This window comes from Pseudophryne corroboree, chromosome 1, assembly GCF_028390025.1.
Source record: "Pseudophryne corroboree isolate aPseCor3 chromosome 1, aPseCor3.hap2, whole genome shotgun sequence".
NCBI lineage: Eukaryota > Metazoa > Chordata > Amphibia > Anura > Myobatrachidae > Pseudophryne > Pseudophryne corroboree.
Window position 1 is genome coordinate 506,425,995 of NC_086444.1, and position 27,495 is coordinate 506,453,489.

Sequence of the window (27,495 nt, forward strand, 5' to 3'; positions counted from 1 at the left end):
ACTGCAGGGGAGAGCCAGGGAGCTTCCTTCCAGCGGAGCTGTGAGGGAAAAATGGCGCCAGTGTGCTGAGGGAGATGGCCCCGCCCCTTTTCCGGCGAACTTCTCCCGCTTTTTCTTGAATACTGGCAGGGGTATTTTTACATCTATATAGCCTCTAGGACTATATATGATGTAGATTTGCCAGCCAAGGTGTCATATATTGCCCTCAGGGCGCCCTGCACCCATCAGTGACCGGAGTGTGAGGTGTACATGAGGAGCAATGGCGCACAGCTGCAATGCTGTGCGCTACCTTGGTGAAGACCGAAGTCTTCTGCCGCCGATTTTCCGGACCTCTTCATGCTTCTGGCTCTGTGAGGGGGACGGCGGCGCGGCTTCGGGAACGAACACCAAGGTTGGGTCCTGCGGTCGATCCCTCTGGAGCTAATGGTGTCCAGTAGCCTAAGAAGCCCAAACTACCACCTGTTAGGTAGGTTCGCTTCTTCTCCCCTTAGTCCCTCGCTGCAGTGAGTCTGTTGCCAGCAGATCTCACTGTAAAATAAAAAACCTAAATATACTTTCTTTCTAGGAGCTCAGGAGAGCCCCTAGTGTGCATCCAGCTCAGCCGGGCACAAGATTCTAACTGAAGTCTGGAGGAGGGTCATAGTGGGAGGAGCCAGTGCACACCAGTTAGACCTAAAGCTTTCTTTATAGTTGTGCCCAGTCTCCTGCGGAGCCGCTATTCCCCATGGTCCTTACGGAGTCCCAGCATCCACTTAGGACGTCAGAGAAATATATATATATATAGATATGAACATAACAGTTTTTCAAAGTATTCACCAGAGGAGTCTATGCAAAGTTACATGTGCCCAAACCACTTGGTGAAGCAACAGGTATGTTTTCTATATGCTGGAAGAAGGTCTCCGCTGCAGCTTCTGGTGACTCAAAGAAATCCTACGTATCTTGCGCTTGATTTGTAGGAACACAAAAATGTTGCAGGAAGCCAGGTCTGGACTGTACGGCAGATGACCAAGCTCCTGGATCATTCATGGGCCAGAAAATCCACTATCTTGCTGGACTTGAGGGCAGGTACAGTGTCATGATCTAGAAGGGATCCATGAGTCTGAGTTCTTGGACAGCACCTGGAAATAGATTCCAGCACTTGTGGCAGGCATTGGTTGGCATACAAGTCCCCAGTGACAGTGCACTGCTGGAAGAGTGATACAATAGCTACATAACCAGTCTTGGCCACAAAAACAACCACCATCTGCTTTGCCATCCTGCACTCACATCGGAACTTCTGTGGTGACAGGACACCTCCATCTGATTATATTCTGGTGTGCACCGCTACTTATCTTTCTATAAACACAAACCTCTTCAAATAAATCTCACATAATACACTGAAGGAATCAGTAATCATTTAGACTCTATGCATTACTAGGGAATGGAACCACACATCTTCCTGCCACATAAACAGCTTTGATGTTCCTGTCGTCACCTGCAACAAATAAAAATGTATGTGGATAATTAATTTAAAAAAAAATAATGGATAAAATACTTACCACTCCATATTATAAGGACATTATAGTTTCAAATAAAATAGAAAATGTGTTTTATTTATGTTCCCCAATTTATAAAAAATTATTTGCAAACAGTTTATTATTAAGTTTTATGTTGTCTTCTGATGGAAAGTTTTTATAAAAGGTATTTCTGACATATTCGTTTGTGATCTGGAGATTTCAGCAAAAATCATATTGAATGGGGTTGAAAGGACAGCATCTGAGCTTTCCAACTCCCTTCCCTTCCACAAGGTAGAGTCGAACTTTGCAGGCATCCACTACGGTCAGCTCTTTATGTTGCAACAATACTGCCAACATTTTGAAAAATAATTAAAACCTAATGCTGCAAACAAGCTCACACTTTAAAAAGTTTACTTTTTAATAAAAACACAAGTCAGCACAAAACAATAATTGCAAATCTTATTATAAATGAAAAAAAAAAAAAATAGGTCAAAATTTTGGTCTTACCCCTTGGAAAAGGCCTAAATCAAATCAATCATCTGTCAGAAAATTCTGAGGTCACTGAAAATGTTAACAGACTACGAGTCCATTTATAATATCATTCCCAGTTTGCATTGCACATGCAATTTATGATGAATGGGCCCCTAAAATAGATAGCAGGGCCAGTGTGATGCAGTAAGCATTGCAGGAGGGTGCCAGGCTGGAAAGGCGCCATCCCTGCTGCGTGCATCATGGTACTTCAGCTCTGATCCCCTGGGTCTGCCTCTACCCTCAGCAGGCTCTGAGCCGGATCACTGCAGCCAAGTAGTGAAGATCCCCATCCCCACTCTCACTGTTTTAGCATGGCCGATATGTTAGCTGCAACAGTGGAAGGAGTTGGCTGATTAAATGTTTAAATCTACCATGAGCCTCCACTGCGGATAAGTGGGGGGGGGGGGGGGGCAAGTTGTGGTGGTGGGATGAAATCTGAGCTCTGGCTCCTCTTTTCATGCTTCAGTGAGTCACTCTCAACAATTGGGTTGGGGAGGTGGTGGGCAGCAGACTGAAGTTTTGCCTTGGATGCAGAGAAACCTTGCACTGGCTCTGCCGGCAGCGCAGCATCAGTGTAGTGCATCTTTCACCCATGTCAGTTTGGAGGGCTGTATAAAAGGAAGGGCTTGCATTTGCATGTGGGAACCGACTCCAGTAAATATACTGAACAGTAAAGAGAGTGGATTAGATGCATCCACTCTGTGTTTCAGTGGTTGCTTGTTATTGATCTTTCTGTGTAGCCAACAAGTGGAGCAGCATCCCAGCACTGTGGCCATCTGTGTCCAAACAGCAAGGGGGGCTGGCCATCTGTGTCTAACCAGCAAGGGGGGCTGGCCATCGGTGTCCAACCAGCAAGTGGGGCTGGCCACCTGTGTCCAACCAGCAAGTGGGGCTGGCCACCTGTGTCCAACAAGCAAGTGGGGCTGGCCACCTGTGTCCAACAAGCAAGTGAGGCTGGCCACCTGTGTCCAACAAGCAAGTGGGGCTGGCCACCTGTGTCCAACAAGCAAGTGAGGCTGGCCACCTGTGTCCAACAAGCAAGTGGGGCTGGCCACCTGTGTCCAACAAGCAAGTGGGGCTGGCCACCTGTGGTTCCTGCATTTCAGATCACACATTGATAAGGGCACTATTTAAAGGTAAGTCCTGGAAAATGTATATAATATGATAGTATTAGGAATGTTAGGGACCCATGTGATGAAGTCACCTGGCCGCGGTACATGGGCCCGCATATTTGCGCAAATGTGTGCTAAGAACTTCAATTGTACTCCATGTTAATTGTGAGGATTTATTTAAATTATTTTTACTATCAGTGTTCTTAGTGCTAGGAGTGTGCATCTGCATCTCTCTTCCCCCAGCATAGTATTAGAAGCCTCAGCATGATAGCACCTCTTAATAGCTTTAGTAATAGGGTGTGCAGTACAGCCCTCCCTCCTTTTTCATCTTTGTCCAACCAGCAAGTGGGGCTGGCCATCTGTGTCCAACCAGCAAGTGGTTCTGGCCATCTGTGTCCAACCAGCAAGTGGGGCTGGCCATCTGTGTCCACATAGCAAGTGGGGCAGTATCTGAGTTTACAAAAATAATCATTTTCAGAATCTTGAAAGAAATTGTGTCCAGAAAACTGTGTCCTTACCCCTAACACTGCACTCTATACTTTATCCTTAGGGCCTAATTCATGTCTGTATATGCACATGCCTACGCAACTGCAATTTTTTGACACTATGGACTTGATAATCATCACAAGTGAAGCTGCAGCCCAAAACAAAATATAATATGCCAGAGTCATGGCAAATTCCTCAGCAACTGCGTACACATATGCAGCATCGTCACAATAATGAGAACTTCAACTCCCCAAGTGAGTCTATGGTCAAACAGACTAGGTACGGCAGTAACAACGGTGGCACAATGTTTCTCTGCGTGTATGATTGCAGCTGAAGGCCGATACAGGCCCATGAAGCCGCCACTCCCAGTTATCTTCCTCTAGCACTCACTTCCTGTCAATGACGTTTAAATTCTCACCGCAAGCGGCATCACCAAGGTACCTTAGCAGTAGTGCAATTATGAAAATATGACACACTGTACAGAGACAAGTCAAGAGGACATATTTGTAGGTAGACACAAATGCATAGTATGCAGGGGGGCGACGAGCACTCTAGCACCAGCCCTGATAGATGGCATTGTGAAGTTACATTCATACAGATAATTACAGGTATTTATATACATTTAATATAAGTATATTTTAACAGGCGTCACAAGGGGGGTCACAACATGGACAGCTTCTTTGTATCAAGACATTTTTAATGACATTTCCAAACGATCAACTGTCTTTGAAATACCTGATAGGTGAACCAATAAACCAAATAATTTAGATAAGACAAGCCCTTCCAGTAACCAAATGGGCAATTGTTCAATTGTTTCCTAATGTCTAGTACCACATTCAGCATTTTATTTATGGAAATAGATATCATTATGGAAGACAAAAAGCTGTCCTGTACAGAGCCGGACCTAACCAATATGATGCCCTAGGCAAGATTTTGGCTGGTGCCCCCTAGCACCGCCGCTAGTTCTGCAGGAGATGCCTGGTATGAGTCAGCTGGCAGCTCTGCTAACTTTGCGCGCCTTTTGATTATGAAAATGCATCATATTGTTTGCATTACTATGTGTCTAGGATGCACAAGCAGCTTCTGCTGATTAAAATGATATGCAGCATGCCTATATTCTGTGTGCGACTGCGGCTGTATCTGCATACATTACAATGATTTCCAGGAACACACTGCAATGTAGCATTTCATATGCAGATACAGCTGCAGTCACACACAGAATATAGGCATGCCACATATCATTTTAATGAGCAGAAGCTGCTGGTGCCCCTAAGCATATCAAATGGCCTAGGCATTTGCCTAGTTTGCCTATGCCTAAGGCCGGCTCTGGTCCTGTATGTTGAATACTGATGTATCATTATTCCTTTTTATTTGGGAGATTTCTGGGTGTCTTGATGGATTCAGTATGAAATCCCGACTGTTGGGATCCCAGCGGCTGAAGTAGCGACGATGGAATCCCGACCTCGAGCACAAAGTGTCCCCTTGTGTGTCCCCTCTATTCCCCCCCGGGTTGGGGCATGGACCACCACCCAAATGGGGATTCCAGGAGAGTTTCCGACCACCAGCATTTCAGTGGGTGCCAGGATGCAGGGATCGGTATTTTGACCGCCGGGATCCCGACTGTCAGGAAATTAACTGCGTTCCGTCTTGATGGCTAGTGGTCTGTGAATTACTATAGAATGTCATGCTATCTTTGGTTTACCCTATCATACAAATTTTTGGTACTGCCATACAAACCTAAACCTAGGGTTACATATTTGCAACATTAGTGCCAGGAGCTGTAATATTTCTCAGCAATAAAAAAAATACTTGACATACAGTCAATTATTTCTCCACAGGATTTATACTATGTGCTTGCACTTTGCTTGCATACCAAAGCTGCTTTTTATTTCTAGTACTCACATTCTAAAGTGTAAAACACAGCACTTGTAGCACTTTTGGAGAAAGTAACTTAATAAGCCTTATGGACATGAAGAGTGTAGTGAGAAGATAAACTAGTGTGGCATTTTTTTGTGTTTATACTGGGAGTCAAATTGTCTAGAAACAGTATTGGTTGGATATGACCCATTGGTCCAGAAGGCCTTTGCCTATGGGCGTTTTCCTCACACAGCATATATGTCAAACCTTTTTGGAACAGTAAAATAAAAATAGGCAATGTGAAACATGTTTATCTCTGTGATAGGAGCAGCTTGACTGTGGCATGTTCTGTATAAAAATCATATGGCCAGTGTGTTGGGGAGAGTAAGGGGCAGCAAAGGTTGTGTGTCGCCAGGTCCCTGTATAATATATACCAGATTCCTTACTGCAGATAGATATAGATATATATAGATATATATATATATATATATATATATATATATATATTTTCCTGCTTACATTCGTTCCCAGCAAGGAGTGCAGCTGACTAGCTTTTTATATACTGTGTGTGTGTGTGTGTGTGTGTGTGTGTATATATATATATATATATATATATATATATATATTTATTTTTTTTTGTAACCCAAACCTATTGTGTACATTGCTTCTACCTGGCATATACAGTGATACATGATTATATTGCTAATGCAAAAGTGATGTAATACATACCTAGATAAAGGAACCTCTCTATCATTTCCTAAAACAGAAAAAAAAAACAAATACTGCATAAATAATGTATACAGAAATCCAATAATATAAGTACAAACAATTGTCTTGCTCAGAAAGGCAAATATAATAATGTACTTGTATATGATTCTCTGTCCTACCTTCAACATATATATGAAAAGCAGGGACCAATGAAAGATTAGGGAGAAAGGTACACATACAACATTGGAGAAACAAATGTAAAGAGGAGACAGAGATTTAGAGACATGCTGTAATAGATTTAGACAGACCATTGGGGGGAATGTGGGAGCAGACACAACATACAGTATAAACATGTGAGTAGTAAGGAGTCTAGGGTGGTGAAAAAATGTAAGTCAAGAACATGTGCCACTCCCCTAAGTAAAAGTGGGGGAGCTATCCATGCTGTATAAACTATATATCAATGCACTGCTTACTTTATAGCGATAGCTAATGTCTGGTGAAAAGGTTGGGTGTACCTTTTAGATGGTGGGGCCACCACAGCAGAAGTAAGAGTTAGTGTACAGTAATAGACTATGGCTTATGCCTTTTCCCTGAAGCCCCATGACAAGAGCACAAGACTGGGGAATGTGGACTGTAGAAAAACTTGTTGTGATCAATTTCCGACCTCTGCCTTATAGAGGTGAAGGTGGTGATTCTAGTATAGTGGGGATTTCCGTGCAACTGGAAACTCACCCTGAGTGCACACTTGCTAAGGTCTGTTTCGGGAGTAAGTTTTGTCAAACAGCAGTGTGTATGTGTAGAGCAGGCATTCCCAACCACGGTCCTCAAGGCACACTAACAGTGCAGGTTTTAGTGATATCCAGGCTTCAGCACAGGTGACTTAATTAGTGCTCAGTTATTTTGATTTAACCATCTGTGCTGCAGCCTGGATATCACTAAAACCTGCACTGTTGGTGTGCCTTGAGGACCGCGGTTGGGAATGCCTGGTGTAGAGGAACAAAATCTGTGCTCAGAATCTGAAATAGCATACATCTATTAACCATTAAGAACATTTATGAAAAGAAAACAAATTACAGATGTTAGAGGTTAAGCAAAATTCTAAACAAGGGTGTTTTAGTTGTGTTACAAAAAAATACTTAAAGCCTAATTCACAGAATGAAATACAAGCTAATATTTCAATGGTACCTCTTTAGAGATATGAGAAAATACTTCAAACGGACTGTCTTTGGCTTCAGGGTTTATTAGCAATGCATCAAAATCCTTGTTAACTTCAAAGTTTCCAGTTATGTGATCAATACTCAAAGCTGGGAAGAAATAAGATAATTAGAATCTTATATTTCACAATTTCAAAACAAAGAGATTAGTACTATATTGCTGTTTTGCACAATGTAGTTCAAGCATTGGATAGGTCTGGCTGTCAATCCGATACAGCCTTACTGCACGGCATTATGGGATAATGAAGTGCATTATGGGGTGTTTTGAAATAAGCTTATTTCTACACTTACACACCTTATATAAAGGTATGCACAGAATTGTGACACTCTAATACACTAATATTTTATGCTTCAGGATTGGGATAATTAGCATAGCCTATTAAATTGGATTTTTATAATCCTCTTCGTTGCACCAATCACGTATCTAAGGGAAGTGATGTAATCACACTGTTCCCTTAAAAGGAGGATCAGTGCACTTATGGTTTCATTACAGACACAGGGTTGCCACTGATGTATCACTAGAGGGTAAGAACTCTGTAGAGTTTATATTTCTTTTATTGCATTATTACTGAATATTGGTATATGATACTACCTTGATCATGCCCTATTTGTATATTAATTAATTAACTTATGAGTTTATTTATATGTAAAATTCTTTATTATGCACTATATGGTTTCATTTAAATATGTTTGTTACAAAAAGTCACTTATAAATTTGTTGTATTGAGCCCTCTGTACAATATGAATATGGTCACAAATTCCTATTGAAGTTTATTTATTATTTTTTACTCCATTTATTTGGCATGGAGTTTTATTTAATTATGAGGTTTATACTTAACCCGTAGTAGAATCTAATGCTGTCTGTTAGTGGGGTTCTACTAATGAACATTAATCTCATGTAATGAATTCCCCAGGTTGCACACCTGTTGGCGTATCCTATGAATCTGATTGTCTGAATCCACAAGTTTTTGATCTGTGAGCTATGTGTATTTTACACAGTTAGTACAAAATATATTATTACCATGGAGAACACGTATAATTGAAATAAATATTTTCCAATTAGGCTTTGTGGATCACGCATTTAAAAGTCCTAGTGGTCCATATGGTTTTTCTGATTCCAAGAGCAGCACTTCTTGGTGCTCTACTATTTTATTGATGGTACTTACCATTTTTAAGAGGTATGTGTTTTCAAAGATCAATACATCTATTAATTGATCACTATTTTCTTTCTCTCTGTTCTGTCTTGATCTGTTTTTTTCATAGGCCTGTACTTTTTGAATGTGTTTCTTTCCTATTTTTAATGTTTTATGAATAATGTTATATGAGCTAAATGTCCTTAAAATTATTCTACAATTTTGGATATACCCCTGATGAAGTCTTGGTATAAGACGAAACGCGTTGGGTTATCTGAATAAGTGAAGTGACCTCCAATCTACAATAAGAGGAGGAGTCTGTAGAGAATTATTTACATACTTGCTCTTAATGGGACCATCGAAATTGTGTCAACTGTGAGCGGAAGTCATCAAATAACATTTGTATTGTTAAATACATTGAAGCTGTAGTTTATATTTTATAATAAATCTTTTGAAGGAACGCATTGTTATTCTTTATGTATGTCAATGTATGAAACCTTGTAAGCGTTCGTAAAAATTATTGGGGGTTGACACGACCTCTTGGCACCAAATTCACTATTGTTGTACATTTCTATTTTGCTTGGTCCTTTCTAACAGGGACCCTAGTCGAATAAGGCAGCCTATTGAATTCCATTCATTGACACTTAAAGTTGCGCAGGAGGAGGGTTTCTGTTTGGTATATATATATATATATATATATATATATATATATTTATATACATATATAAATATGTATGTATTATATACATAAATAAATAAATAAAAAAAAATATATATATATATATATATATATATATATATATGTATGTACAAACACATAGCAGTTTAGTAATGTGGTATTTACCAACAATTATGAATCCGGAGAGAAATTCCTGTAAAGGGGAGGCTAATATTAAACTAATTGCCTGGTGGAGCATTTCTATCTGCAACTACACCTCACTGGTTATGCATATTCTTGTCTGACTTTGGAAGCTAAGCAGCTTTGGGCCTGGCCGGCACTTGGATGGCTGTCCACCAGGGAACACCAGGGGGTATATTTACAAAGATTCGTGTTTTGGCCGTTTTGAAGGGTGTTTGAACTCGAATGGTATCGGGTGCATTTTACTGCAACTTTTTGAATCCTGATACGATCATTCACTAAGCTGCCGAGTTTTGCACAAAGTTTTTTCCGATGTCGATGTGATTCGTAATATCAGGCAGTGTTTTACGGGAGTGATGAGTAAAACACTGCCTGACAAAACACAAGGAATCCCGGCCGGATCTGTGAGATCCATGCAGGGCTTCATTGTGTACCTTAAAAAGGTTTTTAAAGTGTTTAAGAATCTGGTAAAAATAGCGTGGGGTCCCCCCTCCTAAGCATAACCAGCCTCAGGCTCTTTGAGCCGGTCCTGGTTTAAAAATATGGGGGGGAAATTGACAGGGGTTCCCCCATATTTGATCAACCAGCACCGGGCTCTGCGCCAGGTCCTGGTGCAAAAAATACGGGGGACAAAATGCGTAGGGGTCCCCCGTATTTTTTGAACCAGTACCGGGCTCCACTAGTCAGAGAGATAATGCCATAGCCGGGGGACACTTTTATATAGGTCCCTGCGGCCCTGGCATTAAATCACTAACTAGTCACCCCTAGCCGGGGTACCCTGGAGGAGTGGGGAACCCTTAAATCAAGGGGTCCCCCCCTGCAGCCACCCAAGGGCCAGGGGTGAAGCCCGAGTGAGGTTACTTTCGGCCAACCGCTGACCGCAAAGTTCCCACCATTGGCTACAATGGAGCGCATAGGCGCTACATTGTATCACTGCCGTGTGCTGCCTGACAGACACTACAGGAGCACACAGCCAATCAGGAGAGTGCCACGACGTGGCGCTCCCTGATTGGCAGAAGGGACCCTCTTTAACAGGAGTCAGGGGGGGGGGGTTCTGGCAGTCGGGGAAAAGGGCCCCTTTCAGTGCGTGGCCGGGTTTCTGTTTTTTTTGTTTTGCCAAGTACGTGGATTATACAAAGAAAACAAGATGCCCTGGATTATGTGAGTATAATTTTTTTCACAGGTACCCCAAGGATTCTACATGGAGAAGAGGACCGAGCCTCGTGGGAACATAGGTAAGTATGTATGTATGGAGGTGTGCATGTATGTAATAAACTTATACTTTCACGGTGTGTGTGTCCTGTTTTTTGGGGGTATTTTTTTAGTAGTAGTACTACAGGTACCAGCGGGCCCGGTTTTCAACCGCATGCTGGTACTTGTGGTTCTCCAAGTACCAGCTTGCGGGGGAGGCTTGCTGGGACTTGTAGTACTGCTACTAAAAAACAATATTCACATTTTTTCAAAAGGCTATCAGCCCTCCATCCGCCGCCCTTGGATGGGGAGGACAGCCTCGGGCTTCACCCCTGGCCCTTGGGTGGCTGGAGGGGGGGACCCCTTGATTTAAGGGGTTCCCACTCCAGGGTACCCCGGCCAGGGGTGACTAGTTGGGTTTGTAATGCCAGGGCCGCAGGGACCAGTATAAAATGTCCCCCGGCTATGGCATTATGTACCTGGCTAGTGGAGCCCGGTGCTGGTTTCAAAAATATGGGGGACCCCTACGCTTTTTGTCCCCCGTATTTTTGGAACCAGGACCAGGCGCAGAGCCTGGTGCTGGTTGAAGAAATATGGGGGTACCCCTGTCATTTTTTACCCCATATTTTTTCAACCAGGACCGGCTCAAAGAGCCCGAGGCTGGTTATGCTTAGATGGGGGGACCTCACGCAATTTTTTTTTCAGTTTTTACACTAAACAGACCCTTTCCCATAGATAACCATGCACAGATTTCACTGTGCATGGTTATCCAAACTCGACTGGAAAAAGCAGGTCTATTTTTTTGCTGCTTTTTTTAACGATTCGAAAAAAACCAGACCCGCACTTGAGCACTCAGAAACTAACACCCAAATACGAATGAATAGTGAATGCCCGTATTGTATGAAATAACAGCCGCGTTTGACCGATGGTCTATTCATTCATATTTTGGAACGTTGTCATTCAAACCATTATGAATAGACCAGACACTGCCGAGATTGGTGCTTAGTGAATTCCCGGATTGGGACTTAGAAAAAAAAACACAAATCGGCCAAACTCGGATTTTTAGTAAATACTGGCCCAGGTGTGGTAGGCAAAGAGTCAATTAAGTTATTTGTCTATATCTAATAGTGATGTATATTAATTATCAGATTTAGGGAGCTATGGCTATATAACAATTTATTATGGGATGCTTAAATGTCGTTACGACTTAATTTCAAATAAATAGGAGGGATAGTGCACCCCACATCATACACATGATATTTGGATGCATTGCTCATTTTCACTAGATGAGAAGCACATGATTTAGGTTTATAGTCTAATAGGGTGTACTGTGTTAATATCTTCAGGCTACATTGGTTAATTTTTACCTCACCTATATTCATTATATACTCTGTATTTTTATGTTAATACTAAGAGTAAATTGTACTGACCATAATAATTTATGGTAATCTCAAATACTAACCAGTGTAGAGGTTATTATTGTGGATGCAGTTACTTTATGGTCAGCATTTGTCTTCTGGAGTTCTAGTCGTTTACGGATATGTTATATGACATATCCTCTATACTAATGATTATGTCCGATATTGTAACCTGGGTGGGAATGAACCAGCCTCCTTAATAAAGTGCGTTATTTATATTAATTATGTAAAAATAGGTATATATATTTTTTTGGATAGGCAACAATACTCACCTTTTCAACTGCGTGAGGACTGTTTGGTGGAAAATATTGTCTAGAAACATTGCCTTAGGAACACATATTTTTGATGAAGGTATGTGCTTCCCTGTATTGTACATTGTCCGCCATTTAAACTGGTTTTCTCCTTGTCTGTATGTCTGTAGCCTGTATATGTTCTGTGAGGTTCCAATTGTTATATATTTGTATATGCAATTTGTTATGATGTCCTAAAGAGTTCTATGCTCTAATATTATAGATACACCCCTGATGAATTCTATCTGATGAAACATATTGGGTATTCTATTATGCTTTGATATAACCTCCAACCTGTATCATTGGAAGGAGGATCTCATGATAGAAGCAATCTGTTCTGTTAATACCAAATTGCTTTCTAACAAATATCTAAAATGCCCGCTCTAATATATACTGCAGACGCCAGGTGCATCTTATTACCATATACGATAAAAATGCGCTGTACGTCGCAAAACATAACATCCCTTAAGAGAAAACAATACACGCACACATTGTCTGAGTTCCAAAGCTCATTGATGTATATATTTGATATTAAAAGGATATGTATACAATATATCACATGTACAGTATATATATAGTTACATGATTACAATTTATACAGTAAGCAGTTATTACAATCTAATTCAAAATACAGCCACAGCCAGCAAATACATCACCATATTTTTCTCATATAAAGTCTCCCCTCCATATCACTCTTTCTCTCTCTGTAAAATCATGCAGGCACTGGACAGACAGCATATCCATCATCATCTGGGACAAACAGGAAAGAAGCAGCCGGCTCTGTGTGTGTGATCACCTATATACTATGTATTTTGGGGGAGTGCACACATCTAGTCTAGGGGAGGGAACTTTCTCATTCATGGTGAGTCACTGATCAGTTCATATGCATACAAGGTTCAGCCTTGATGGACAAATTACAGGAGATAGCCACTGGTCAGGCATGCTGTCTTCCAGGAAATCCATTGTTCTAATAAGAGTGACTTTAGCTTTCATACATTTAATCATATCTACTTGTTGCAATGAGCTACAACTTAATAACAGGCATCAAATTGATATACACATTAATCTGGTTGCTTTAATACCAAACACGACATGTCTATCTTGCTTAATTCCAATAATACACATACATGACGTAACTCCATTAAATACATTTAAAACATTATGATGTCTGGCACTTGATATGTTATAATTATGTGCTGTATGAAATATGTGTTGAATCTATCTCCGTGGCATGTCTTTGTAAATGCGTATGTTACCATATATTGCTTTGCTCACTGCGCGTATTTGCAAGCATAGCGACTCAGTGTGTGGAGTCTGTATGTTCTCTCTATGTAATATTTTTGACTTCGACAGTCCACCCTTTGATAGTAAACAATAACTGCCATCAATTATTAACATAAGAAAAAATATTTCAGACAATAATCGGTGACCTAGACACACGTATGTATTCATTTTGCAAATCAGACATTTGACTATATTTTGGGAAGACAGGGAGGAGGACGAGACATCCTTTATATGCACTTGGCAGTCATGGGACCACTGGTTGGGTGTGGGACAACATTCAACCTATAGAGTATGCTGGGACAGTGCTTTGGCCTATAATGTCTGATTTGGATGAACATTTCACACATACATGTACCTACGTCTTTGTACACTGATGTTCGGATTCGATTGAGGTTCTGCTGGGTAGATGAAGAAAACACAAACAAACCGTGAAAGTGACATATAAAATTTTCATAATTTACATATTCCTATCATTTTCTGAACATTGTTTCCATTTCTGGAACGTATGCTAGGTCTGTTTCATCATTGAACAAGGGTTATAAGTAGTGTCCTTCCTAAATAACATAAACCTTCGGAGTTCGGGGAGAGACACTCATAAACCTTTCTTCCACATATATTAATGAGCTCTTTATATGCAATGTGTGAATAGCCATTGTTTGATTGTTCCTGATTACCTCCCAATTTCCTGAAATTGGTGAGATTTAAACATACCAAGGATTAATCTATGGTACTGGTGGATATTAAGGCTAGGGGGTCTAGATATATTATATTCTTTGTCCACCGGTCCCCTCCCCCTTCCGTGTAATTCAAGTACCTCAGCTAACGCTAAAAAAAATATGACACTAATCTTGCATCTTTTCGTCTTAGAGGTACCTGTGAGCACATCCAACATTCTGTTTAGTTTAAGATCTTACCCACTAGTGAGTGGTAATCACTCAAGGGATGTCCACCCTTATTGCTAGACTGACATCTTTGGATGCTCTCATCTTCAAATATGGGGTCACAATAACTACAAAATACAGTATTCCTCAGACAATAGCCTATCACGTTACCTCCGAACTCCGTAACTACTAGACCTTTGATTTTCTCTGGCTTTAACAAACTGATCGGCTAATCCTGGGATCCTATAAGGAAATCACTCCTTCCTCCAGAACCAGTTCCAGTCCCACACTCGACTCCTCATGAAAAACCTCACAAAAATAGAATGTCCTGAAAAAAAATGTTTGTCAGCGGGAAAGAGAGAAAAGAGAAATAGAACAAAACAACTCTTGTCCATAGCAAATCAATTACAACGACTGGTTTTTCTGTAATACTTTAGTACGCTCAGGTAGTGTTCAACAGTGCCACCTCTCAGTCTTCACGGAACAGACTCTCTGGTGATACTTTTGCGATCTCACTCCATTTACGAGTTCCTACCGGACTACCGACTTTCCTGCAATGGGAATCGTGGACCCAAGTCTCTCTCTCGGCTACTTTCACTGGGATAGTGCTGTCATCAAAACTTGGTATGGTCCTTCCCACCTGTCTATTAGGCAACCTGAGCGTAAGAACAATCACACAGTCTCTTGGTTCACAATCAAGATAGTTAGTATTTGGCATACCAGCAATCAACAGTTTCAAGTTCTTTTGTGAAGTTCTCAAATGCTGGCTCATCTTGATAAAGTACTGTACTGTCACCTCATTGGTGTATTTCTGATCATTGTGCGGATCAATCTTGACATGAGGTTGTCTTCCAAAAAAAATCAAAAGGACACAAAAACAAAAACAAAAACAAATTTTGAAGAGGGTGATTCGTTAAGTGAAGATCTGGGAGTGGTTCCAATGCTACATAATACTAGTGGCAGTATCTATGATCACAATCGTCCAATTTCAAGCTTTGCTCTTACTTCTAGGGGTACCATTATCTACACACAATTTTCTGCGCAATTTATCTTTGCGGTAAACACAGCAGCATCCGTGGCGGCAGGAAATGCCTCTACCCAGTTTGAGAAAACATCAGTGCACACCAATACATAACAATAATTCCTAAAGGGTGTTAACTGTACGAAGTTGATTTGTATTACCTGAAAAGGTCCATCTGCAGGAGGGATATGGGATGGCTCTGTTGGTATTGCCTTACCAATATTCTTCCTCAAGCAAGTAAGACAGGTCATTGCTTTCTTACTTGCATGAGAAGAGTACCCTGGTGCACTCCAGTAGGCTCTTAACAGCTTGAACATACCTTCCTTACCCTAGGTGAGTCAGACCATATGCCGCCTCAGCTAGGCTTGGGAGACATGCTCTGGGGGCCACTGGCTTACCTTGTCCATCTCTCCAGAGTCCTGGGGACTCCTAACCATACCCCTTCGACTTCCAGACCTCCTTTTCCTGTAGGGAACACAAATTTGTATCTTAATTTAACTGTTGTGTGTTTGCAATGTAGAGTACCATGAGCATAACTCAAAAAAACCCATCTCTAGAGTAGAGAAAGAAGGAGAAAATGAAAAAGAAAAATGTCAGGTTTGCTATTCACCAACAGGCATATCAGTGTCTATACAAAATTTCCCTTCACCAGTATTCTCATCCTTCCTCCACCCTTTGTGTATGACAAGGCACACTGCAGTAATACTGGTGTTATTGTGCTGGTGAGATATAATGGGTTCGGGCAGAACGCTGAAGGACCAATTAGGCATGTAGTGTTTGAACTGTAATCGGGTCCATGTATTGTACCACCCTGTGTGAACGCAAAAGATGAAGAGAAAACTGTGGAGAAACAGAATAAAGGTTGGTGACAGGTAAGTTTGTAGAGGTGGAGAAGATTTTATTAAAATTTGACAACTGGATTGGGCACTACGGGGAAGTGATTCTCTACTTGGTCTACTGCCCTTAAAAAAAAATTCTGTGTTTGTTGTATCACTATTGGGACTATCCCAGCCATCAATCCAGTGTCCTGTCCATCCTAAGTTCATAAGGAACCCGGTATCTGTGAGATAATTTCCTATACCTGTGATGGACATGAATTTAGAACAGTGAAATGTAACATTAGTCTTCGTGGGTGTCCAACATACTTTGTACTTCCTGAGCGGGAGCACATTATATGTATATCATATCTAACAAAGCTCCTGTTAAGTTAATCAGGGGCCAGTTCTGCTAGGAAAAAGAAGCAAAAGTTTAGAGGCCCCATCTTAACCCCAGCAAGTTTTGTCAAAGGGTAATGTTGCATTTATTTTGTTCTTCCCATTAGCCGAATCTGTGTTTTCTATATGGCTTGTGAATCCTTACTATATGTCCCTTGGTCCTGTCTATGTGTTTAATAATGTGGCTTGTGTTTTCCGTCTAGGGGGTCTACATTGACTATGTGTCCTACTACTCCTGCAATCTCTGGCAAAATGCCCTTCCTTCCTACAAGTGTAACATATTATTGACCTTGACTTACCATTAGGGATCTGGGGTTTGGACTGATGGGTCTTTCCTGTATGTGCCTGTATACTTACCGTCCTCAACCTCTCCTCCTGTTGTTCTCTGCGCCTAGCAATATTCTTGTGATGTTCAATAGCGCACTCTCTAAGATTAGCTACTGTGACCCCTTTCCAATTTGGTAAAGAAGTCTGCACCCTGACCCTCAACGCCTTATTGAGCCCGTTCATTAGCACAGAGACAGCCACCTCCCATTTGCCGAATTATTGTTTACCAGTGATCTTATCCAGACGGAGAGTTATCTATTACTGCAAAAGACAAAAACATTTTTTTAACAAGCTTCTAGGTCATGCGAAGTATTCATTCAATCCTTCTCATCACTTATTAAGGGTCTGTACATGGTCCAACAAACATTTCCGAGCTCATCTTGACTAGGGGCATTATTATGAATGAATACTTCTTATATGGTAACTAAAATAAATTCCCGGGGGTTACCCTGTCTCTGTACGCTTTCCTACTGGCAAATACTAATGTGCGGACAGGTTTTTCTCCATTTCTGACGTTACTTTCTTGATTTTTATTTTATTTTTGGGTTTTTACTATATATGTACACAAATGATACTATATATGTACACAAACCATACTTACCAGTTCCACTGGTTTCAGCCACTTCCCCCGCAGGCTACTGCTCTTCTTTTACCGGTTGGATACTCCTCTGAGTGCATGAGAAATGGTTGAAACCAATCAGGTCGCCTTCTCCTCCTAATTAAAACTTCAACATTCATTAGTACATATATAGGTTACATTCATATTTTTCATATTTTTCATATTTTCTATAGTTTGTATGCTGGCCGTAACTGCTTCCACATCTACATATGGCAGTGTACTTGCTTTCTCTTTTTCTTCCTACTTGTTTATTGTTGCTACAAGTTCAAACAGTTCTTATATTTCCATTCTTGTCTTATATGACTTTGGTTAGACATACCACCTGCAATACCTTAGGATCAAACTCACCAACCCCTCTTGCTGCCACAGGTTTAAACAATATGTATGTCTGACCCTTTGTTTTCTAGATTTTATCAGACATATTCTAATCTTTACGTTCTGCAGTACCTCTGGCTCAAAGCTGCCCTATCTTCCGTAGTCATACGTACCCATTCAGAACCAGAAAGTCTCTGCGTGTGGACCATATTTCCCACATATAATAACTTCAGCCTGAACCCTGGCTACCATACATCTCTTACTTGAGCAACTGGCTCCCATATCTGTGGGTCTTGCCTTCTCGGCCGTTCCCACAAACACTAAAATACTCAATGCAAGCAGACAGTGAAAGTTACTCGAGCGCCTTTCACTCACTCTCACCCACGCTGGCCAGTACAACGCTACAGTGTCGATAGTGGATCGCAATATACCCAACTTAGGGCTCCTATAAGACCTTACAGCACCGTAACTTCTTTCGGTGGAGGTTCTGTTGGAATATTTTCCTGAGAGAGGCAGCGAAAAATTCCTTTTCGGTATCTTTCCATTGGAATTTTTTGTAGGGTGAAAAACAGAGAAATTAGATAACTATTGTTCACCCTTTCCAGTGGAAGCCCACCAGGGAGATTTCACGACATTATCAAAGAAAAACCCCTTTGTCTATACAATCACGTCTGCGTATGCTTTCCACAGCGCATATGACACGATGGTATCACGTTGTGCTGTGTAGAACACACGGACGTGCGATTTAATCGCACAGCCTATAGATACTAGTTATCTATATGCCCTATGATTGCTGTAGACCACCTAGAACACCTAGACCACTCTAGACCACCTAGATTTGGGACACCTAGACCACCTAGATCACCTAGTTCTGATCACGCAAGGTAGCGAACCCTACGCCACCGGGCCTCTACTAACCCAGTGTTTCCACGGGACACGAATTTCCGGGGTTCAGCTCCACTCACTCTGCTTTCAGCTCACACAAATACACAGCGTTTTTCTGTACAGAAAATTTCCACTCTTTCTGATTGGCAGCTTTACCCCAGAGGCACTTACAGTTTAGACAAAAGTCTTACACTAATCTGCTTTTGAATTTGGATAGTTACAGTATGTGCTATTGTATTTAAGGTATACTATCCCACCTTTTAATTGAACAAACTATCATGTGATTTGTACTTTGCACCCGTAATCCTACGCAACCTTGCGTAAACACGCGACCGTGCATGCCTTTTACGCCATGTGCGCTCCTGTACTTTGTCCGTACCATATACGTCCACAATTCAACAAACCCCACAGTCTCTATAAATGTGAGCAATACTAACTATAATCGCTCACTTAACACAACACCCAGTTTTTTTCTGTATAAACCTTAACAAGCAGGCCAGAACTGCTTTTCATGTCTTTATAATTACTCCCTTAATACACTTATTTCAAATTTATCTATATAGCAAACAAATATATTTGTTTTCACACAGATCTATAATGACTGCAATAATCTATAATTTAAATGATATGATTCAGATTGGATAGCCATCTTGCAGAACATACACTGATATAAATATACACATAATTACAATAATATTATATATATGTACCATTCACTGGCCTCATATGAGACACCTTACCTCTTCACTGCCTCTAATTTGCATATCAAAGATATTTGCTTTTCACTACTAAAAAAAAGTAGTTACACAGGTTAATTTGCATTTCAATGCCAATACTACACAAGTGTTGGAAGAAAAGAAAGCTGTGTGCAACCCCACACTTGACGTAAGGTTATTACATACAGACAAGAAGGGGAAAAAAATTCACTTATCTCACTATTTACTCTCACTAGGCCCAATTGAAATTATTTGTAATTGATTGCAGATGCCAGGCACAAATTCATTGTTAACTCATAAATGGTGCTATGAAAGTAGATATATGTAAACTTTGTGACAAAGAAACTGATTGTTCTGAGCAGACTGAAAATCAGCTATTTAGAAAGTGACCTTCCTAAAATGGCCACTGCTCCTCCCCCTTCCACATCCATGAGGTTTACACAAGATGGTGGACAGGCCATGTGGTTAGTCCAAAACAGAGGACAGACCATTCGGCTCCTTTGTCACAAAGAAATCACACTCCATACAGGCACCAATGTTACTGTAGGCCTGAGTTTTTTTAAAAAAAACCTGTATCATGGCTATGCAGCAACTTTTAAATGTACTTTAAATCCTACTTAACAGATAAACAATCCAATCTGAATCAAACAAAATATGACTTATTTGAACTTTGTTTTGCAACAATAAAAATAAGTTTTAGCATTTTAAATATTATGAGACACACACTGTCCCTTGAATTTCATATCAGCGCCTTACTAATAACACAACAGAACACACGGATGTGATTTCTAAGCGTCATAATGCGTCCATCGTTAGCTGATCGACCACAGCGTCACGTTTGTAATGTACAGTGCATCATCAAGAATGTGATATCCCGGATGAGCCCCCATCTGTTAATACCAAATTGCTTTCTAACAAATATTTAAAATGCCCGCTCTAATATATACTGCAGACGCCAGGCACATCTTATTACCATATACGATAAAAGTGCACTGTATGTCGCAAAACACTACATCCCTTAAGAGAAAACAATACACGCACACATTGTCTGAGTTCCAAAGCTCATTGATGTATATATTTGATATTAAAAGGATATGTATACAATATATCACATGTACAGTGTATATATATATATATATATATATATAGTTACATGATTACAATTTATACAGTAAGCAGTTATTACAATCTAATTCAAAATACAGCCATATACATCACCATATTTTTCTCATATAAAGTCTACCCTCCATATTACTCTTTCTCTCTGTATAATCATGCAGGCACTGGACAGACAGCATCTCCATCATCATCTGGGACAAACAGGAAAGAAGCAGCCAGCTCTGTGTGTGTGATCACCTATATACTATGTATTTTGGGGGAGTGTACACATCTAGTCTAGGGGAGGGAACTTTCTCATTCATGATGAGTCACTGATCAGTTCATATGCAAACAAGGTTCAGCCTTGATGGACAAATTACAGGAGATAGCCACTGGTCAGGCATGCTGTCTTCTGGGAAATCCATTGTTCTAATGAGAGTGACTTTTGCTTTCATACATTTAATCATATCTACTTGTTGCAATGAGCTACAACTTAATAACAGGCATCAAATTGATATATACATTAATCTGGTTGCTTTAATACCAAACACGACATGTCTATCTTGCTTCGTTCCAATAATACACATACATGACGTTACTCCATTAAATACATTTAAAACATTATGATGTCTGGCGCTTGATATGTTATAATTATGTGCTGTATGAAATATGTGTTGAATCTATCTCTGTGGCATGTCTGTGTAAATGCATATGTTACCATATATTGCTGTGCTCGCTGCGCGTATATGCAAGCATAGCGACTCATAATGTGTGTAGTCTGTATGTTCTCTCTATGTAATATTTTTGACTTCGACAGTTCACCAATGAGAAATCAAACCTCCATATTATGTGAGGAGGCTGTCATCTGTTAATGCATCTAAGGATATAAGGACATAATTGATATTTTAGCAATGTTTTAATAAAAAATCTGTATAATGGAACTTACTGTGTATTTTATGCTCTCTGTAAGATATATTGAAAGAGATACTAACATAAGAGGGGTCAGGAGTATTCCTCCCCTAGGGCGCCAATTTCACTATTTTTGTGTTTGTTGTGTGTTTTGGTTCTGACTAGCAGAGAACCTAGTGTAATAAGGCAGCCCACAAATCCTTATTCACATATTTTTTAATATAGCGCAATAAGGGGGATTGTGTTCTATATATATATGTATGTATGTATGTATATATATATATATATATATATATATAAAATACTGCTAGTGCATGCATGATAATATACTAGATTAACACCAGAAATGCACTGTAGAAAACACTTCATAGTCCTATACAGTATAAGTTAACATATGTTTAATGTATAATTGAAGTGCACAGTCTGGAACCTGATCCCTAGATGAGGAGGAGGGGCCCATGCAGTAGAGCCCACCAGGGCTTTCCTCTGTACCCGTGGGCCAGTCCAATCCTGGTTATACTCCTGCAGTGTAGCCACTCACAGCTGCACTCGGCGTACTTGTCTCCTACAGGCTTCCACTTTCCAAACTGAGGGGTCTATTCATGAAGCAGTGAAAAGTGAACCTGTGGAGAAGTTGCACATGGGAACCAATCAGCTGCTCTGTACAATTGTACAGTATGCAAATTATAAATGTAACTTTAATGCTGATTGGTTGCATGGGCAACGTCTCCACTGGCTCACTTCTCCCCACTTTTCACTGCTTCATGAATAGACCCCGCTACTTGAGTACTAGGTGCAAGGATCCTTAGATCCACAGGTATAGATTATTGGTGCACAGGTTGTCTCTAATGCATTTTGCTCCAACAAGGGGCTTTTTCAAAGAGTATTTCCATGTCAGAGCGGTAGCCCTTATATACCTGTCACCATAGTTAACCCTGCTTTCTTAATGGTCTTGGTTAATGCTTCACAGGTGATTTCTTCTGAGTAAGCATTGTATACCAATTTCAGGTGATCTCTAATACCTTATTTGTATCATATTCATATACTATATATATATATATAAAATCCGCACATACTGTAAATATCCCTAGATTTATATAATTCAAGCATCTATAAAATTATGCATACATTTCTTCATTTTATATGCCGTGGAGAGATGTACTAAACACTTACAGTATATGAATTTATAGAGAAGGATGAGCAAAGATAATAAGGAGACCATATATATATAAACAAAACATGCCAAAATTGGAATCAAATGTATAAACATATATAGAAACTAGGTGATTCATCGTGCCCTTTGGGTGCTCTTCACACCATCGTAAGGGACTACACCCCCTTAACCCTTGCACGCCCTTGTAGCATGCAATATTTGTATTATATGGAGTATTACCTCCAATTATAATTGTGTGAGTGGTTAAATATTGCACAAACAAAGGGTGTGTGATGGTTAAGGAGTTGTAGCCCCTTGCAATGGCATGAACAGCGCACCCAGGGCCTGATGAATCATCTAGTAGGTGCTGTGGTTGGGGGAGAGGTGGATGCAGGCGAGACGCGAATGGGGGAGGGGGTACGGGGGTGCCACAGGTGGGGGAGGGGTGGTTGCAGGGGTGGGGAGGGGATGGTGCAGTGGTGCCACAGGTTGGGAAGGGGCTGGTGTGTTGGTGCCACTAGTGGGTGCCCGGAGCCACCGTGGGTGCGAGGGAGCTGCGGGTGGGGGAGGGAGTCCAGAGCACCGCGGGTGGTGTGGGGGTGCCGTGGATGGGGCCCGGAGGTACTGCAAGTGGGGGAGGGATGGGTAACGCTTCTCCTGCTTCTTCTCCTGGAAGCAGCTAAGCTGCTGTCCTCCCTTTGGCAGTGGCTCTCCCGGAGACTCGCACAGCAGCCAAGCAGCCAGTCCCTATTGTTAGCACCGGTGTCCCAATGCGCCGCATTACAGGGAAGAAGATGCACTCAATAAACTACAGCTCCCAGCAGGCCTTAGCGCCGGAATGCTTTGGCGCTAAGGACTTCTGGGAGCTGCAGTTTATTTAGTGCGTCTACGTCCCTGTAATGCGGCGCGTTGGGACACCAGTGCTAATCAGTGGCGGAACTAGTGAGCGGTGGGCCCAGGTGCGACAAAATGCTTTGGCCCCCCCATCCCGTCCAAGTCCACCCCCTCACCCCTGGAGAGGATCTGGTGAGGGGGACCTGCTCAGGGCCAGAGAAATGGATACCTAGCAACAGTGCTGTAACTAGACATTTTAGCACTGTGTGCAAGAAACGGCATCGGAGCCCCACCCCTGCATGCAAAACAGGGGCAGTGCGCGTCGTAGGCGCGCGCAAAAATACATAGTGGCGTGGCTTCGTGGGGAAGAGGTGTGGCCACAAAATAATACCAATTCATAAAACGGTGCACAGTAGTCTCCATTATTCAAATTACTCCGCACAGTAGCACCACTACACCAGGTAGAGACCCTTTTACACCTTACGGCAGACAGATTCCTCTTTTTACACATTACGGCAGACAGCGTCCCCTTTTTACACATTACGGCAGACAACGTCCCCCTTTTTACACATTACGGCAGACAGCGTGCACTTTTTACACATAACGGCAGACAGCGTCTCCTTTTTACACATAACGGCAGACAACGTGCCCTTGTTACACATAGCGGCAGACAGGGTGCCCTTGTTACACATAGCGGCAGACAGCGTACACTTTTTACACATAACGGCAGATAGCGTGCCCTTGTTAAACATAGCGGCAGACAGCGTGCCCTTTTTACACATTACGGCAGACAGCGTGCCCTTGTTACACATTACGGCAGACAGCGTCCCCCTTTTTACACATTACGGCAGGCAGATTCCCCCTTTTTACACATTGCGGCAGGCAGATTCCCCTTTTTACACATTGCGGCAAGCAGATTCCCCATTTTTACACATTGCGGCAGGCAGATTCCCCCTTTTTACACATTGCGGCAGGCAGATTCCCCATTTTTACACATTGCGGCAGGCAGATTCCCCCTTTTTACACATTGCGGCAGGCAGAGTCCCCATTTTTACACATTGCGGTAGGCAGATTCCCCATTTTTACACATTGCGGCAGGCAGATTCCCCATTTTTACACATTGCGGCAGACAGTCCCAAGAAAGAAAGAAAGAAAGAAAGAAAGAAAGAAAGAAAGAAAGACAGAAAGAGAAAAGAAAGAGGAAAGAAAGAAAGAAAGAAAGAAAGAAAGAAAGAATTATACTTACCCTCTCCGCTGGCTCAGGCTCCTCGGTGCAGCTTCTGGTCACTCACGATTCCCGGGCAGGAGAGAAGGAGGAGGGAGGTGGAGAAGGGAGCCGCAGCAGCGCTGTGTTATTGGTGGAGGCGCTGCTGCTGCTGCCCCTCTGCTTCACTATAGGCTGTTCTCGGAAGACAGCCTATAGTGAAGCAGAGGGGCAGCAGCAGCGCCTCAACCAGTAACAAAGCGCTGCTGCGGCTCCCTCCTCCGCCTCCCTCCTCCTCCTTCCCCCGTACCGCTGCTCCTCTCCTCTCCTCTCTGGGCAGCTGTGCGCTGCGGGCAGCGGTTGCCCGCAGTGCACAGCGGCATGTAATGAGTCAGTTTGACTCATTGCATGCTTTGGGCCCCTGGACAGAGGCGGGCCCCAGTGCAACGCACTGGTTGCACTGGCGGTAGTTCCACCTCTGGTGCTAATAATAGTAACTGGCTTGCAGAACTGACTGATTGGCTGAATCAAAGTAAAAGGTGAAAGTGCTTTGCAGTGTCAGTGACATTGCACACCCACTGCACTGCACAGCACTGTCACCTTTTACATTGATTCAGCATCCAGACATTATCCTCCATGATATCACCCACTTTATCCATTACATTAGCCATTTTGGGGCTTCCAGGCCGGCAGCCCAGGTGCTGTGTTGCAGAGTCAGGGCCTCTGGGGATCTGGGCACAGCTGTGGCGGGGATGCACTTCTGTGACATCAAGCGCAGAGGAGGCTCCGTGGCTCAGAGAGTATGCGGCGCAGGGAGGGCTATGAAAGCCTTCCACTGCACCGCTTTCATACACATCTATCCTGCTGGCCGCAGCAGATTTTGTTCCACCTGCACCGCAGCTAGGAAGTGGGATGGGATGATGCCGGAGGGGGCAGGCGGACTGGCAGCAGGACACAGGACGCTGCAGTAAAAGGATTTTTTCCCCCATATCTACAGCTCAGAGACTTGCTGCAGATGCAGTGGCATATCCTCCAGCTGTACCTCTTTGGCAGGTACAGAACCTTTTTTTATGGTCTGTACCGATTTTTGGCTCTCCAAACTTCCATTGAAAGTACAGGAAAAGGGGCGTGGCCACGCCACTTTACCCATGGCCATGCCCCCTTTTCAGATTTGTAGCGATTTTTATGTGTAAATTGTTGGAGCAGATGCAGTGGGCCTATTTTGGGGTGTAGACCTGGAGCTGCAGCTCTATCAGCCCCATTGTTATTCCTGCTCTGGGAACACACAGCAGCCAAAGGGCAGAGCCTCCCATTGGATGTAACCTGTGTGGGAGGGCATTTCTCGCCCAATCAGCTGTGGACTGGGTGTGATAGACCTGCTGCTAACCCAATGAGAGCTCCTATACACACAGGCACAGAGTCACAGATCTGGGCTATTATATAGAAGATATTTAGATAAATGCGACAAGACAACTTAGTGGCTCATATTAAAGAACAATTCTTTTTTTATATATATTTGAGAATATGATTAGAAATGATGCTGTAAACCAACTGTTTAGAGTAGTGATACAACATCAGCTTACCAAATTGAAGTTTTAGAATTAGATTCCAATTTGGTCATGTTTTGTTTTTGACAGAGAAATAACAAGCACTCTAATCTTTAAGAAAATATTTTACATTTGGAAAAACCCCTGCTTAGTGGCTGTAAATAACTGTCACAGTTTCAAGACCACCCAGCAAGTAACATGTTCCAGGTCACCCAGCAGGTGCACAGGGAGAGTTCACCAACTGTCACATTTTCCATAGCACAATGGTGATGCATTATAAATGGCAGGCAGATGTTTTACCAGATAACGCCGAAGCAAAGCAATAACAATGCCAGTATTATTTATGCAACTCTACATACCAAGACCTTTAATTTGGTATATGATGTGCCCTGCTCATACAACAGTATCATAGAAATATGTCACTCATAACAGACATCCTTCTGCTATTAATATATAGATATCACTGAAAGATAACAGAAATTATAAGATGCTATGTTTAAGTGAGACACCCTAGATTGACTGTTCAGGCACTCTTTATGAGACCATTGATTTGCATGAAATCTAAACTAGAATACTTTTGTGATTCTAAAGCTTACAATCCCCTTCTCCCCATCCCTATAACTATTAGTTGTTATGTTATTATTTCATATGAAGTTACTTTTTTTTCTAGAGAGCTAATAGATTTCTACATGTCATATATATGTTTTTAATATTATAGATTTTTTATTATGCAGCAATTGATAGTAATTACATTAAAATTATATTCAGGTTATATTTAATGCTAAATGTGGGCTTAATATATCATGCTATTAGATTGGTTGTTACGTATACCAATGATCATGACATATAGGGCGGAATTAAAAAAATGTTCTCGCGTCAGAACTCCTATCTAAAGTGACAGGAGATCGCAGGGCAATATTCAATTGATCTCCCTTATCGTGTTGATCGCACCCATATTAGTCGGGTTTAGCCGCGTAGAGCCATAGGCGCAATTTTGAAAAAAGTCCCATTTGGGCACCCAAACGGTCACTTTTCGTGCATTTAATTATATTTTAAATTATGATATTGCGCCCTCGAGTGACTAAACTGGAGATACCAAGGAAAATAAAAGAGGTGTATAGAACTATACCATATAATAAAAATCTGTTCAATTAACCAACAACTTGATAAAAATCAATATGAAATATTATACT

At 41.6% G+C, this 27,495-nt stretch overlaps 1 protein-coding gene across 3 annotated transcripts in view; it reads right to left on the reverse strand.

Annotated features, from left to right (window-relative positions):
• Window positions 1–700: 700 nt before the first annotated feature.
• GDA (guanine deaminase) overlaps window positions 701–27,495 on the reverse strand; it is a 124,225-nt gene continuing 97,430 nt past the window's right edge. For all 3 annotated transcript variants that reach the window (XM_063913882.1, XM_063913884.1, XM_063913883.1), the window contains 3 exons: window positions 7,376–7,494; window positions 6,212–6,239; window positions 701–1,474 (listed from right to left, as the gene is read on the reverse strand). In XM_063913882.1, the coding sequence (XP_063769952.1) occupies window positions 1,404–1,474; window positions 6,212–6,239; window positions 7,376–7,494 (218 nt within the window). In that variant the 3' untranslated portion in view covers window positions 701–1,403. The remainder of the gene's footprint in view (window positions 1,475–6,211; window positions 6,240–7,375; window positions 7,495–27,495) is intronic.